The following is a 16,545-nucleotide window of genomic DNA, read 5'->3' as shown; positions in this document are numbered from 1 at the left end:
CCCCGCCCCCGCGGGCTGCCCCACCCCCGCAGGCCACCGCAGCCGCTGCCAAGGCAACGGCGAGCCGCCGTCACGTGGCTGGCCCTTGGGGGCGCTACGGACCACGTGATCTGGCTGGCCAGGAGGGGAGGGGAGGGGCGGGACTCGCCGCCCCTCCTGCCTTACACCCCGGCTTCGGGGATCCGTTCTAGCCTGGACCACCCGGCCGGAAGCCGGGGAGCGGAAACCGGTAAAAGGTGCGCATCTCTCCCGTTTCCCCGGCGGGCGTGCCGTGGGCCACAATGCACTCGGATTGGCGCTGCCGCGAAGGGGGCCGGAAGCCTGGGCATCCCTCGCTTTCACCATCCTCCCTTCCTTTTCCCCCCAGCCGCGCGGGCGCCGGGCCCTGACGACGGAACACAGGACGATGTGGTCGCGCTTCTCTGGGTCCCTGGATCTGGACAACAGGTCCAGGACAGGGTGAGCCCTGCTCGGCCCGAGAGCGTGGGTCTGAGTAGAGGAAAGGAGCACAGAATCCCCAGGGTGAGCCTCAAAGGATGCCCAGGACTGGCTGTGGGCCAGGTGGAGGGCTGGGGAGAGACCAGAAGGGCACGCCCCGTGGGGAGAGGGAACAGGTATCCCATTACCAGGCCACAGGGCGGGTGGGTGTGAGGTGAGTGCGGTAAAGGGCTGGAAGGTGAGGCTCTGTTTGGTAAGGGTTCAGGCAGCCACACCCGCTCGCCAGGGTGGACCCTGGCACTCCGTAGAGTGTGCAGGAGCTGGTCAGGTGGTCATCCGCCGCACCCCCTACCCACAGGCCCAGGGAGACACTTGGGGTCCTAGGCTGGGTGCAACTTGCTGGGCCCCTGATAGACCTCCACCAAGCTGTTATACTGAGATCTAAAACAGGAACGTTTTTCAGGAAGTGCACACGAATAATTAAGAGGCAGGATGGGTTCATATCAACCCCTGTGCCAGAGGGCCCCTCACAGTCCTTCCTCACAGTCCTTCCTGCGTGCCCTACATAGGATTTTTCCATCTGTCACAACAGCATCTGACAGTGACACATTTATCCAAATGAAAGAAAAATTCCACTCGTGTCAACCAGTCCAAGTTTTCTGACAATTGTAAGAGGAGAGGTTAACGGATGTCAGGCCAAATCCATTAATCTCTCAAGACGCATTTTAGAGGCCATTGCTGAGAGCCAGAACGACACCTTTTAATCCAGGAAGACACTTAAAAACAGACCACAGCATAGGGAAATCCCAGGGTCTGATTACCGACCTTCCCCCATCAACACACACACATTATAGATGGCTATAGGAAAGGGATCATCTGAATTTCACAGGGCAAAATCCTCAAAAAGCAATAGCTCTTTGTAAAATGATGTGGAAAACAGGAAGACGACACTTGGTAAACCAGAGTAATTGCATCACAGATGAGCATTCTTTCCACAACAGAGTCACTTGCTTAAGTTTTCACCGTTGGAGTCTGATCTGACTGCACATCCTTTAGAAGGCTTTCGGTACTAGTCAGTGATGCCTCCACCCTCAAGCACATTTATCCAGCATGTCTAGACAAAAGGAAAATCTAAGTCATAATTACCTGTGCTTTTCAGAGTCCATTTCCTAACCAAACACAGAAAATGGCTCCCCCCTGCTCCCCGCCTAGACGAGTAAGGAAGGTGCTGGCACCATGCTGAAAGGTGGTACAAATTACAATACTAATAGTTGGAGGGCCCCTCAGGTGCACAGGTAGTTGAGCGTGAGTTACACAGAAGTGAGGGAAAGGCCCACAGGGACCAGCCACCCAGTTGGGATGTCTGGGTGACAGTCTGGGCTGTGATTTCCCTAGCTGTTTGGCCATGGCAAGTTGCTCCCTTGCCCAAGGCCTCAGCTTGAAAAAGACCAATTCTTGGAGGCACATCCCGGGGGCCTACCGCGTTCATCTTCCCCATCAATGCATACCCTTATTCAGCTAAGACTGTGGCCCTGCTGTCCCCTTCCCTGAGTCTTCTCATCCAGATGGCCTCTCAGCTGCCCTGGACTATGGAACCAGTCCGGACAGTTCTGTCCCCTTGGCCATATGGCCGGGTCCTCGTCACTACCCCTTAGGAGATCTTCAGTTCCCATCTCTCACTTTCTGACCCTTTCTCACCCAGTCCTCAGCCGACCACCTCGCTTCCTGGACTCTGCTGAGACCCGCTTTTTGCCCCCAGCCTCCTTTCTGACTCAGCCTGAGCCCTCGCAACCTCTCCTTCCACCACGTTCCACTTCACGCCCAACTTCTCAAGCGACCTGTCCTTACCATCTCCTTCTCGGCCCCTCTGCAGCTGCCTGCCAGCATGGTGCTGACTCTGGGACAGATGTCAGCCGTGCCCTTTTCTGTCTTTAGGAACCTGTCGTTCCAGCTAGAAACATCTCTTTCCTTGTTCTGGTGACCTCACTTTTTTTTTTTTTTAAACCTCTGTGCAGTCTCCTCCTCTTCTGTCCCCTAGATGTGGATGTCTCTCCAATTTCCCCTGACTGGTTTCATCCATTCCCCTTGTGTCAAGCAGCCTGTTGACTCCAAATGGTCACCCCAGCCCGGCAGGGCGTGGCCCAAGGGCCCCCACCTCACCATGCTCACAGCTGAATTCCCCATCTTCCCTCACATGCCTGCTCTACGTCCTGGGTTACCTGTGTCAGGAACCCAGCAGCTACGCAGCTGGTGACATTACAGATCTGTCATTAATGATTACTCCCATCCCCATCCAGTCCTGTGAAGTCTCCCATTTGTCTCCACAGGTCTCAGACTAATTCAGGCCCTCGTCACCTCTGCACTGTGTTACTGCAAGTGCCTTCCATCTGTCCCTTTCCCATCTAATCTGCACACTACAAAGTGGAAAATTCCCATCTCTCCCCTGCCCCCACTGAGCCCTTCAGTTTTCCCTGGGGCCTTAGATCAACTCCAGTCCCCTCACCTAGTGACTGAGGGCCATGACAGGGCATCTGCTTCTCCTCGGCTTGGTTTCTTAGAACTCCTGCATTACTGGGCTACCCGGGAGCTCAGCTCAGACCTGCCCTCATCCCCGAGGCCTGGGTCACATGCCACGCTGTACCCTGTGCTGTGTGCAACTGTGCTGACCTTTTTCTTGTCTGTGTCTTATCAGATCTGGAGCTCCTTAAAGGCAAGGCCTGTGTCTTGCTCACCATCGACCCCACTGCTGAGCCAGGTACACTCAGGAAACCTTCAGATTAAGCTTTCGGGCATGTTCAACAATTTGCTATATTCTGTGGAAAAAGAAAACTGCTTCAGGACTCGTACCGGGGTGTTCTCTTGACTGAAATATATTAAAATACGGTAACGGTAGCTCACTTAAATCAAGTGTGCCAAAGACTAAACATAAAGAAACTTCCACGGGGGAGGAGAAGGCACGCCTGTCCTCACAACTCTCCTTCCATGCAGCCTCGAAACTGATTTAGCGATGTTCCCATTCCCAAAAGCAACATCGCTCCTCTAACTCAATTGAATAACGCGCTTTTTCCAGAAGGGTTAATGTTGAAAACAGGAGAGTAAGCTAGCAACAGTCCTTGATAGGTTAAACCAATGTTTCTGAAGGGGGGCCTGTGGCAGAATCTGCTGGGGTGGCTGTCCCAAATGCCTGAGCTGCCACGAGGTGGTCTCTGGGGCGCGGTCGGGGAGTCCAGATGTCAGAGGTGGGCTCCGCGGTGGCCGGGGCCATGGCACCAGTGGCCTCCGGCAGACACGACCACGTGCGCCTGTTCAGGCTCTTCCTGCCGTAGCGGCCATTTTTCCAGTATGAGCAACTTCCCCGCCTGCTTTCCGTCACAGATCTGCTCAGTCACCCCTCATTTATCCAGCACCCGTGGTGTCTCGGGCACTGTGCTGGCACTAGAGGTACAGCAGAGGACAGAACAGGCAGGTCCTTGCTCTCGTGGTGCTCTGAGGTGGGGAGGGGAGGGGTGCCGGTGGGGCAGGGTACAGACCAGTAAACGAGATGGATGCTAGGAAGAGAATGGAACAGAACAGAGTGGGCGGAAAGCTGAGGTCCGACAGCACCGGAAGAGGCAGAGCAAGAGGGGAGTGGGGGCATGGACCCGGGCTGAGGCTCCAAAGGGAACCTGAAGCCACAAACCCAGAACACACCAGTGAGGATGGTATTTGAAGCCCGGGTCAGGTTAAGATCTCCTGGGGCCCGGGTGTTGACGACAAAAGGCAGCGCACTGGGTCACCCAAACATTTCGAGTTTGAGCAGAGAAGCCAGCCAGGGAAAGGCAGGAAGAAAGGCAGGAAGAAAGGCAGGAGGCAGCACTGTCAGAGATGTTGAGAGTTCAGGCTTCTCTACTGTGCAGATGCCTCCACGGACTGGATGTGGTGAAACTGAAGGCTTTCAGTTTGGGGGTGAAACCTTGCAGAGGCGGAAGAACTCTGGGATTTGGGCTGAGAAGGGAGGAGATAAATGGCGTGGTAGGTGCAGGAGAACCTGGAGCTTTGCTCTGTTGCCACAAATGGGAGACCCCAGAACTGCTGGAGGTTGTTGGGGCGGGGGTGGGGTGGGGTGGGGGGACAGTGGCTCCAGCGACAGGGAGGGCGACCAGGGCAGGTGCGTGAAGTCCTGGGGCATGAGGGCTTGGCCTGAACTCCCGCTCTCTCTGCTCTGAGAGAGCTACTCGCTGAAGGGGGAGGTGCCGTAAAAGCACCTTTCAGACGGTGGGAGATGAGCCTGTTCGGGAAGACCTAAGGATGGGTGGGGGGGTGCCGGTTCCCAGGTGACACCTGTGGCCTTGCATGCCAAGCGGGACTGAGGAGTTCAGCTCCTGATGCCCAGTGAGATAAGTACCGTTTACGCAGGGAACACACCAGTCAAGTCCAATCCCCTGCATTAGCAAACACCACTCTCTGGAAGCCCAGGCTCGCTCATACTTGACACATGCACAGCTGGTTCTCATTATTCCTGGTAGTTCCATTCTGCAAAGTCACTGCGAGCACTGAGTGTTAGTGACTGCCCGGCCGCTGCCATCTGGGGAAACATGGGACTTGGTCACGTCAACTGATCAACACATAACCTTGTTTTATGTGTCTGTTCAAAAGCATTCCTGGTTGGGGGTGGCTGGCTGGCTCAGTCAGCAGAGCACACGACTCTTGATCTCGGGGTCGTGAGTTCAAGCCCCACACTAGCTGAAGAGATTAAGAATAAACTCTTTAAAAGATAAAACTGGGGCGCCTGGGTGGCTCAGTCGGTTGAGCGCCGACTTCAGCTCAGGTCACGATCTTGCGGTCCGTGAGTTCGAGCCCCGCATCGGGCCCCTGTGCTGACAGCTCAGAGCCCGTAGCCTGTTTCAGATTCTGTGTCTCCCTCTCTCTGACCCTCCCCCATTCATGCTCTGTGTCTCTCTGTCTCAAAAATAAATAAAAACGTTAAAAGATAAAACTAAAAAAGCCTTCGTTTATATTGATTCACTAACAATGAACTTGCAGCCAACAGCACTGTAACTCATGCCCGGACAAAGCTTACGTAAGGAAAGCACATCCTGGCCTTCTTGCTCTTAGGACACTAGACAAAATACTTTGAGCACTATGCTTCGGGGCCGTTTTAAAAATGGCAAAATCGTGGCGCCTGGGTGGCTCAGTCGGTTAAGTGTCCGACTTCGGCTCAGGTCATGATCTCGCGGTCCGTGAGTTCGAGCCCCGCGTCGGGCTCTGGGCTGACAGCTCAGAGCCTGGAGCCTGTTTCAGATTCTGTGTCTCCCTCTCTCTCTGACCCTCCCCCGTTCATGTTCTGTTTCAAAAATAAATGTTAAAAAAAAATTAAAAAAAAAAAAGGCAAAATCAAGAAAAAGCCAAAAAAACTGTTACTAAATGATGCGTTTGAGCTGAACAAGAAAAACAATGTTTTTTCTTGAACTCAGCTGGGAACAGGGCATTAGGCAACTCCGATTTCTCACCACTCTGTGCCTGCAAACGACCACAGAGCACCATGAGTACTGATCTTAGGGTTACAAATAAGTGTTAGTGAACAGGAGACTTCACAAACAGAACCTGTGAGTGGGTAAGGGGCAACTATATTTAATTTTTTTTTTAACGTTTATTCATTTTTGAGAGACAGCATGAGTAGGGGAAGGGCAGAGAGAGAGAGGGAGACACAGAATCTGAAGCAGGCTCCAGGCTCCGAGCTGTCAGCAGAGCCCGATGCGGGGCTCAAACTCATGAACTGTGAGATCATGAGCTGAGCCGAAGTCAGATGCTTAACTGGCTGAGCCACCCAGGCACCCCTGGGGGGGCAACCATATTTAAAACTATCATATATAATCACATGTACGCATGTGCAGGCATGCACCAGGAGGTTACTAAAGAAGCAGCCTTCCTCATCAGGGAAATACAAATCAAAACCACACTGAGATACCACCTCACGCTGCTCAGAGTGGCTAAAACGAACAAATCAGGAGACTATAGATGCTGGAGAGGATGTGGAGAAACGGGAACCCTCTTGCACTGTTGGTGGGAATGCAAACTGGTGCAGCCGCCCTGGAAAACAGTGTGGAGGTTCCTCAGAAAATTAAAAATAGATCTACCCTATGACCCAGCAATAGCACTGCTAGGAATTTACTCAAGGATACAGGAGTGCTGATGCACAGGGGCACTTGTACCCCAATGTTTATAGCAGCACTTTGAACAAAAGCCAAATTATGGAAAGAGCCTAAGTGTCCATCAACTAAGGAATGGATAAAGAAATTGCGGTTTATATACACAACGGAATACTACGTGGCAATGAGAAAGAATGAAATATGGCCTTTTGTAGCAACGTGGATGGAACTGGAGAGTGTGATGCTGAGTGAAGTAAGTCATACAGAGAAAGACAGATACCATATGTTTTCACTCTTATGTGGATCCTGAGAAACTTAACAGAAGACCAGGGGGGAGGGGAAGGGAAAAAAAAAGAGAGGAAGAGAGCCAAACCATAAAAGACTCTTAAAAACTGAAAATAAACTGAGGGTTGATGGGGGGTGGGAGGGAGGGGAAAGTGGGTGATGGGCATTGAGGAGGGCACCTGTTGGGATGAGCACTGGGTGTTGCATGGAAACCAATTTGACAATAAATTTTCTATTAAAGAAAAAAAAAGCGGCCTTCAGCCTATAGCTCTGGCACTAAAAGAGCAGTGCACGGGCGCCCCTTGTCACTAGGTCCGGGCCACACACAGCGTCTCCCCAGAGCAGCACAGCGCTGTGGTGCAGGGGTTAGAATGGTAGGTTCTGGAGTCACACTGCTGGGATTCAAATGCCAGCTCTACACTTACTGGCTGGGTGACCTGGGCAAGTTTCCAGATCTGTGTTCATGAATCTTGTCTGGTAAACCTATAAGGCCATCTTGGGGCGCCTGGGTGGCGCAGTCGGTTAAGCGTCCGACTTCAGCCAGGTCACGATCTCGCGGTCCGTGAGTTCGAGCCCCGCGTCAGGCTCTGGGCTGATGGCTCGGAGCCTGGAGCCTGTTTCCGATTCTGTGTCTCCCTCTCTCCCTGCCCCTCCCCCGTTCATGCTCTGTCTCTCTCTGTCCCAAAAAAAAAAAACAAAAACAAAAAACGTTGAAAAAAAAAAAAAACCTATAAGGCCATCTAATCGAAGGACAGAGTATTCTAATACGAGTACGTTGGCTGGCGCAGGGCTGTCTCGTTAAGTGCTCAATAAAAGTGTGGGGAGGAAGTCCGAATTCCTGTACCTGAGGTTTCCTGACATGACCAAGTTATGCACACCTGTGTCGATCAATTCCAGATTTTTCTCCACCCACAAGCCAATGAACGAGGACATTACTGAATGATTCTCCACTCATCATGGCTTTTTTGAGGCGGGGGGGGGGGTCTCTCTCTGTATCTCCCACTCCCTTCTCAATGATGACACCTAACTGTTCTCTTTTCTCAAACAATACACTGAAGACCAAGAGTCATTCAACCGAAGGTATGACGGCACCTTAAAAATCGCCAGAAATTGCCACAGACATTTCCTACCTAAACATCCTCTTCTGAAATGCAGTAAAGGTGCAGAACATAAACCTCCAGTCTGGCACCCGGTTACCTGCTCTGGCATATGCCGCCCCGTCCAACACAACCTGCTCTGCTGTGTCACTAAGCTCTTGGCCAGGTGAACCGGGCAGAGGTGGTGTCAGAACTGGAATCCTTAGGTCTTTGGGTTCCAAGCTCTGGCACCCTCGACAGCCTCCAGGGCAAGCGAACACCCACAAGATCCAGGCTGCAGATTCAAAGCGAGAGTTGTGACACACATCTTGTGGGGAGATAAGGAGACCAACGGCTCAAAGACAGTAGAACAAAAAACCAGCACAGAACTAACCAGCCAGTTCCTGATGAAGAGAAACACAGGTTCCAAAACGTACAGCCACGGGGTGTGCCCATTTATTAGGGCTGATTTTCCATTTCAGCTTCCTGGGAAAGAAAAATTCCTGTGGCTTGAATTGCTTAAAGGACAGAAGTTATCACAGATGTCGCCTGGCTCAGGGCGGGGCCGGGAAATCCATACCGAAGAAATGAAAAACAAGTAGAATGTTTCTTAGTTTCCCTTCACTCAAAACCACTATATCTTTAATTCTATCAAACGCCATAAAAGGCACAAAATATACTTAGAAATTGGAATTGGAGATAAATCATCCAAAAAGTGAGCAAAGGCTCTCATTCACACCATCTCTGTCCCTCCCGCTGGCCTGAAAGGCTGCCCCTGGCCACCTCCCACTTTACTTAGCCCCCCTTTTCTGCAGAATGAAGACGCAGCTTTTGGTTACCACCATCCCACCCCAACCCCCGCTTCTGGTTGGGCCAGGACTCCCCATACTCTGCTTTGGTTCAGCCCAGCCTGGATTCTCAACCTGCTTATTTTTCTCGTTTTCCTCAAAGCTCTCTTCACACTCCAAGTCACCCTTCCTATGGCTCGGCCCCCTGGTTAAGCCCCCCATCTCCCCTTGCACACGTGGGGGCTTCCCGATTCACACCTGTGGACAGGGGGCAGCCGGGCGGCAGCACGTATCACAGGGTACAGTCTGCCCCGCAGCTGAAGGAAATGGCGGTCAAGCACCCTGCGGTGCGCCGTTGGCCCCAGAGCCAAGGCCATTTCCTTCAGCCTGGAAAACAGGTCCATGTTACTGGACCATCCCTGCCACACCATTTCCCAGCCTTCCCTATAGCTTCTGAACAACATTTCACAGGTCTGAACAAAATCTAAGATGTTTCTGCTCTTTACTAAACATTTCTTTCACAGAAGCCTAAACTCATCACTGTCCAAATAGCAGAACAGGGATCAGGGGCAGAAGGTTACACATCTTCCCCATCAGCAGGAACATGAATGAACTCTGCCTGGCAGCCGTGAGTGTCCAAGAGACAGTGTCCAACAGATGGTCCTCTCTGTCCCACAGGCTCAGCGTCCTGCTGACAGGTGGGGCTGGGAATGATCAGGAGGGGATCCCACTTGCTTCTCTCCAGCAAAGCGTTGGGAGGGAAACTGAGTTGAAACACACATTCCTTTTCCCTCTGGTTGTGTGGACAGTTTCCTGAGGTCCTGGTCACAGCATGGGTTAGGCCGCAGAGAGTTGCTACAGCAAACACTGTCATCGACCCATGATGAAGCTGGGCTGCTCCTCCTCCTCCTCCTCCTCCGTTCCAGATGCTTCCTCAGAGCTACTGGATGGCTGCTCCTGGGACTGACTGGATCCTGTAATCACATGACATTTGATTAGAGACCTACAAATTCACCCAGAGAAGCAAAGGGCACTTTAAAAATGGAGGAGCACTGAGGAAAAATTAGGATCTACAGTTTGCTCTAGAACAATGCAGAGCTTAGGGGCACCAACCCCTCACCCCCCACAGTAAAAAATCCTGTATAACTCTTGACTCTACCAAAATGTAACTATTAACAGCCCACTGCTGACCAGAAGCCTTATCAATAACGTAAACAGTCCATTAACATATTTTGTATGTTGGGGCACCTGGGTGACCCAGTCGGTTGGGCGGCCGACTACAGCTCACGTCATGATCTTGGGGTCTGTGAATTCGAGCCCCGCATCAGGCTCTGTGCTGACAGCTCAGAGCCTGGAGCCTGCTTCGGATTCTGTGTCTCCCTCTCTCTCTGCCCCTTCCCTGCTTGCTCTCTGTCTCTCTGTTTCTCTCTCTCAAAAGTAATAAACATTAAAAAAAAAATTAAAAAAAAAACATTTTGTATGTTATGTGCATTGTATACTGTATTCCTACAATAAAGTAAGCTAGAGAGAAAAAATGGTATTAAGAAAATACATTTACAGTGCTGTACTGTAAAAAAAAAAAAACCCATGTCTACATGGACCCACGCAGTTCAAACCCAGGTTGTTCAAGGGTCAGCTGTAGTTGTTCCCGTATAGTAGAGCGAGGGGCCAGAGGGGGTCCTCATGTCCATCAGTCCCTCACGCCACTTCTCGGGTATAAAGGGTCAGTCACAGAACTGCTCTACCACTGCTGGCAGGTGGATCTCATCCTTGTGAAGAAGGTCCAGGAGCATCCATAAAGAGAGCCCAACACCCCATCTAGTGGGCCTGTCTTTTTTTGAAAGGCAATTCCTTTTATTTTTAAGGTATTATAAGGTATTTATTTAAAATTTTTTTTTAACATTTACTTATTTTTGAGAGACAAAGAGAGACAGAGCATGAGCAGGAAAGGGGCAGAGGAAGGGAGACATAGAATCCGAAGCAAGTTCCAGGCTCCAAGCTATCAGCACAGAGCCTGATGTGGGGCTCAAATTCACAGACCACAAGATCATGACCTGAGCCGAAGTCGGACGCTTAACCGACTGAGCCACCCAGACGCCCCATAAGGTATTTTTTAATTTATTTTTTTAATTTACATCCAAGTTAGTTAGCATATAGTGCAACAATGGTTTCAGGAGTAGATTCCTTAATGCCCCTTACCCATTTAGCCCATCCCCCCCTCCCACAGCCCCTCCAGCAACCCTGTTTTTCTGCATATCTAAGAGTCTCTTATGTTTTGTCCCCCTCCCTGTTTATACATTATTTTTGCTTCTCTTCCCTTATGTTCATCTGTTTTGTATCTTAAAGTCCTCGTATGAGTGAAGTCATAAGATCTTTGTCTTTCTCTGACTGATTTCACTTAGCATAATACCCTCCAGTTCCATCCACGTAGTTGCAAATGGCAAGATTGCATTGTTTTTGATTGCTGAGTAACACTCCATCGTATATATAGACCACATCTTTATTCGTTAATCCATCGATGGACATTTGGGCTCTTTCTGTACTTTGGCTACTGTCCATAGTGCTGCTATAAACATTGGGGTGCATGTGCCTCTTCGAAACAGCACACCTGTATCCCTTGGATAAGTACCTAGTAGTACAATTGCTGGGTTGTAGGGTAGTTCTATTTTTAATTTTTTGAGGAACCTCCATACTGTTTTCCAGCGTGGCTGCACCAGTTTGCATTCCCACCAACAATGCAAAAGAGATCTTTTCTCCGCATCCTCGCCAAATGTGTCATTGCCTGAGTTGTTAATGTCAGCCATTCTGACAGGCATGATGTGGTATCTCTTTGTGGTTTTGATATTTATTTCCCCGATGATGAGTGATGTTGAGCACTTTTTCATGTGTCGGTTGGCCATTTGGATGTCTTCTTTGGTGTCTTTTGCCCATTTCTTCACTGGATTCTTTGTTTTTTGGATGTTGAGTTTGATAAGTTCTTTATAGATTTTGGATACTAACCCTTTATCTGATATGTAGTTTGCAAATATCTTCTCCCATTCCATCAGTTGCCTTTTAGTTTTGCCGGTTGTTTCCTTCACTGTGCAGAAGCTTTTTATTTTGATGAAGTCCCAATAGTTCATTTTTGCTTTTGTTTCCCTTGCCTCCTGAGACGTGTTGAATAAGAAGTTGCTGCGGTCAAGATCAAAGAGGTTTTTGCCTGCTTTCTCCTCGAGGATTTTGATGGCTTCCTGTCTTACACTGAGGTCTCTCGTCCATTTTGAGTTTATTTTTGTGTCTGGTGTAAGAAAGTGGTCCAGGTTCATTCTTCTGCATGTCACTGTCTAGTTTTCCCAGCACCACTTGCTGAAGAGACTGTCTTTCTTCCATTGGATATTCTTTCCTGCTTTTCAAAGATTAGTTGGCCATACGTTTGTGGGTCCATTTCTGGGTTCTCTATTCTGTTCCGCCGATCTGAGTGTCTGTTCTCGTGCCAGTACCATACTGTCTTGATGATTACAGCTTTGTAATACAGCTTGAAGTCTGCCTCACTGCTTTTTATATGCCCCCCCCCCCCCCCCCCCCCGCCCAGGTCTGTCAACATGGCAGGGCAATGTCCCCGGCCAGCCCTTTAGCATTTAACACCAGGCTGACAATGCTCCTGTGGAGGTCTCAAGCTCTCATTACAGTCCACAAAAGGATTCGAAAACTCTGTAGCAGAGGGCTCTGCCCACAACAAACAGGCCAGCTTCCCGGCTCTTCCCACAGACCCAGAAACCTTCTCTCTTGACACTCCACGCGCAGCTCTGAATTCCAGTGCTTCCCCGGCACGACTGCCGGTACCCACAGTGCAGCTGAGCTGGCCGACAGCAGAGCAGAGAGACAACTTATTCCCAACTCCTCCTCCTCCTCTCTCCTCTCCGCGGGAGCAGGGCAGTGGGCGAGAGCTGGAACAGCAGAGCCAGAGCCACCAAAGCAGCCGGGTCCTCCAGCCCCTTGCGGGCACAGTGGGCTCCCCGGGCCCGCCTACGGACCTCCTCCCTGCAGACGCTCAGGAGCTCAGTCCAGCACCCCCAGAGCACAAGGCACCCGGAGCTTTGCTACGCTGTCATCACCGCATCAGACAGAGAGCTTCAAGGCAGGAGGTGTGGAGTGCCCAGGACACAGCACAGCCTACGATTCACCCGCACACCCTGGGACGCGACACTAAAGAGCACTCACGGCAGTGGGTGGAAACCTCTCAGATTTAACGACTTTCGGGTATTCCTCCTCCTCCTCAACCTCCTGCCAAAAGTACAAACAGTGAGCACTGAACACCTCTCCACGCAGCGCCTTGCTTCACTCTAACAGAAGTCTCTGGACAAGTCCCACGCCAAGAGATCCAGTTCACGGGTGAGGAACGGGGTTCAGAGAGATTAAGTAGCTGCTACTCAACGTGTCATAATCGGTAAGACCCAGGCCTCTAACCTGACTGATTCTCTAGGACTCGGCCTACCTTGCATGCGCAAGTGCACAGGGAAACTGAGGCAAAAGCATAACGAGAAGGAGACAGGAGTGAGGTGAGCACACTGAGTGGATAAGCAGGGTGTGGTCTGTGCACACGGGAATACCAGTCAGCCTTAGAAAGGGACATCGTGACGCCTGACAGACACCACGTGGAGAAAACTTGAGGACACGACACGAAGTGAAATAAGCCAGAGAGAAAGATACCTCTGGGTCCTCTTCTGTGAGGTGCTCAGAGTAGTCCAATTCTCAGAGACGAGAGTAAATGGGCGGTGCCAGGGGCTGGCAGGAGGGAGAAGGGGGAGTCAGGGCTGAATAGATACAGTTCCCGTTTCACAAGATGAAGAGTTCTGGAGACGGATGGCGGCACCAAGAGAAAGTACTTAACACCACTGAACTGGTTAAGATGGTAAATGTTAAGGGGCGCCTGGGTGGCTCAGTTGGTTAAGCATCTGACTTCGGCGCAGGTCACGATCTCACGGTTTGTGAGTTCGAGTCCTACACTGGGTGAGCTTGGGCCCTGCTTCTCTCTCTCTGCCCCTCGTGGGGTTCTCTCTCTCTCTCTCCACCCTCACTCACTTGCACACTCTCTCCCAAAAAAAAAAAGGTAAATGTTATTTCACCACAGTTAAAAAAAAAAGAGAGAGGGAGAGACGCATACCATGGAAAGACAATGAAAAGCTAGAGATGGACTGAAAACCCGGCTCTGAGCCCCAGATGCTACCCCTCAGCTCTCTGAGCACAGCACTCAACGGAAAAGGACGTTATTTCTATGGCACACGGCGTGATGCCTACAAGACCTTGGGCACTTGGTCTCCACCCTGAAGAACAAGGAGGCAGAGTCTTTGCCACTTGTAGCCCATTCCCCACATACCAGCTGGGAGTCCTGCTCTAGAACGTGGGCTCCAACGCGGAGCCCATATTCTGTCCGTCTCAAGGCTCTCTAAGAACCACCAACCACCCCTGCACAGGTCTGAACACAGGACAGGAGCACAGGATTTGATCTTCCACTCTGATCTTTTTTTAAAAAATTTCTATTTAGGGGCGCCTGGGTGGCGCAGTCGGTTAAGCGTCCGACTTCAGCCAGGTCACGATCTCGCGGTCCGTGAGTTCGAGCCCCGCGTCAGGCTCTGGGCTGATGGCTCGGAGCCTGGAGCCTGTTTCCGATTCTGTGTCTCCCTCTCTCCCTGCCCCTCCCCCGTTCATGCTCTGTCTCTCTCTGTCCCAAAAAAAAATAAATAAAAAAAACGTTGAAAAAAAAAAAATTTCTATTTAAACGTATTTTATTTCTACTTTTTATTATTTTTTTAACGTTATTTTAAGAGAGTGAGCGAGAGACAGCGCACATATGCAGGAGGGACAGAGAGACAGAGAGACAGAGAAAGAGAGAATCCCAGGCAGGCTCTGTGCTGTCAGTGTGGAGCCCAACTCGGGGCTCGATCTCACTACCTGTTGAGTTCATGACCTGAGCTGAAATCAAGAGTTAGATGCTCAACCGAGTGAGCCATCCAGGTGTCCCTTCAACTCTGATCTTGAAGAAACCGTGAAACGCTGACTAACCTGGGTGTTTGTGCAATGGGTGTTTTGGAAGCCTGAGATGCTAACAAGAAGAGGAGGGCTCGAATCATCCCTTGTGATGGAAAAACCCCTGAAAATGTGGTACCTCACCTAATAGTAAACACAACTGATTCCTACGTGTGGGAAACACGTCAGGGCCTAGAAGCATTGCTCTCAAAGAGGAGAAACCTAGGAGTCTGGTGCACATTCGAGTCCTTTGGTAATTCAATAAAATTATTTCACTCGCTCCGTCTTTCAACATAGTAAAGAAATAAAAAACGAAGTGCTCATTACTACTGTGTTTAGTAGCTAGGACCTAAGAATTCAGAAAGATGCTGTCCCAAATGAAAACGAGACACCACAACGCACACCCCAGAATGGCTCAGTTATGCAAACTGATGCTACCAATCGCTGGCGAGGATGTGCAGCATTGGCAGCTCTCACTTGCTGGAGGGACGGCGACATGGAACAGCTGTTCTGCAGACCGTCCGTCAGTTTCTTACGCGGCTACACGCGCTTATCATGTGACCCGGCAATCACCTCCTAGGGACACAGTCAACTGACCTGGAAACAGATCCACACAAAAGTCACACAGAAGTGTTTGTGGAGGTTTTCATCACGATCACCAGAAACAGAAGGCCACCAAGATGTCCTTTAATAGACGAATGGACAAAGAAACCATGGTGTCTCCGTACGACGGAATGGTGCAGTACTATTCCACAATAAAAAGGAATGAGCTATAGAGCCGGGCCAAAGCATGGATAGATCTTAAACGTATTTCTCTGAGTGAAAGAAGCCAGTCTGAGAAGGCTGCGTGCCGCGGGACCCCGGCTATCTGGTACCGTGGAACACGGTGAAGAGATCGAGGCTGCCAGGGACCGCGGGTGGCAGGAGGCTGGAGAGGTGAAGCACAGGGGGTTCCTTTGAAGGCAGTGAAGCTATTCCGTGTGATACTGTAATAGTGAACACATGACGTCGTGCCTTCGTCAAAACTCGCAGAACTTCACAGCACAAAGAATCAATCTTAACGTGTGCGAATGTAAAGAGTTATTTAGGATGTCAAGGATCCCAGGATGAATGCAAAAAGTGGCACGTGAATCCAACTGTGTAACAAATGGAGGAAACAACCTCTGTGAAGGGGGTGGGGTGCCGCCCCGACGTACTTTTGGATACGGCGGTGTCTGTAAGACCAAAGGCAAAGGAACTGTGTGTAACACTGCACCAGCTGATAAAAGTTGTGTTGCACGGGTAACGGGTTACCAATTCTGAGCCACGATCCACGTCCATCGGAACTGAACAACTGAATAACCGAACGGTAGGTAGTAGGGGCCAGGTTACTCACTGTCAAAAGTGGGAGGTTATAGGCAAACAAGTGAGAAGGCTGGAATGATCCATATGGCAATGAATTAGGGTTGGAGACATCGAGATAAACTCACCTTGAGTGAAATACAGATTAATACGGATGGTTATATATAGAAATAACTATAAAAATGCACTTATACACTGGTCAGTACACGTGCACTTTTCCTTGGCCTACAAACAACCACACCCCGGTAGCGAAGAGCACACCTAACCCCCAGATCTCGGTTTGTACTACCATTCCCCAATAAAACAAACCAAGACTCCTCAGAGAAATGGCTGCTTCTAGGTCTGGGGCAGGAAATACACGAGGTAAGTCTGGAATAGCTTGTAGTGCCAGGAAGGAAGGAAGGAAGGAAGGAAGGAAGGAAGGAAGGAAGGGAGGGAGGGAGGGAGGGAAGGAAGGAAGGAAGGAAGGAGGGAAGGAAGGAA

The 16,545-nt window shown here is 50.5% G+C and overlaps 1 protein-coding gene and 1 long non-coding RNA gene across 2 annotated transcripts in view; one reads left to right on the top strand and one right to left on the bottom strand.

Annotated features, from left to right (window-relative positions):
- The first annotated feature begins 50 nt into the window (after positions 1-50).
- On the top strand, positions 51-4,053 carry LOC122234733. Its single transcript, XR_006212659.1, has 3 exons — positions 51-236; positions 368-522; positions 3,131-4,053. It is a non-coding gene; the product is annotated as an uncharacterized LOC122234733 (long non-coding RNA).
- A 5,147-nt stretch (positions 4,054-9,200) lies between these two features.
- The window catches only part of PRKRIP1 (PRKR interacting protein 1), a 32,046-nt gene continuing 24,701 nt past the window's right edge, over positions 9,201-16,545 (bottom strand). Inside the window, exon 6 of the mRNA XM_007073899.3 lies at positions 9,201-9,689. Within this exon, the coding sequence (XP_007073961.2) occupies positions 9,586-9,689 (104 nt within the window). The 3' untranslated portion in view covers positions 9,201-9,585. The remainder of the gene's footprint in view (positions 9,690-16,545) is intronic.

Source organism: Panthera tigris, chromosome E3 (genome assembly GCF_018350195.1).
Source record: "Panthera tigris isolate Pti1 chromosome E3, P.tigris_Pti1_mat1.1, whole genome shotgun sequence".
NCBI lineage: Eukaryota > Metazoa > Chordata > Mammalia > Carnivora > Felidae > Panthera > Panthera tigris.
This window is presented reverse-complemented; position numbering and strand designations above follow the sequence as displayed.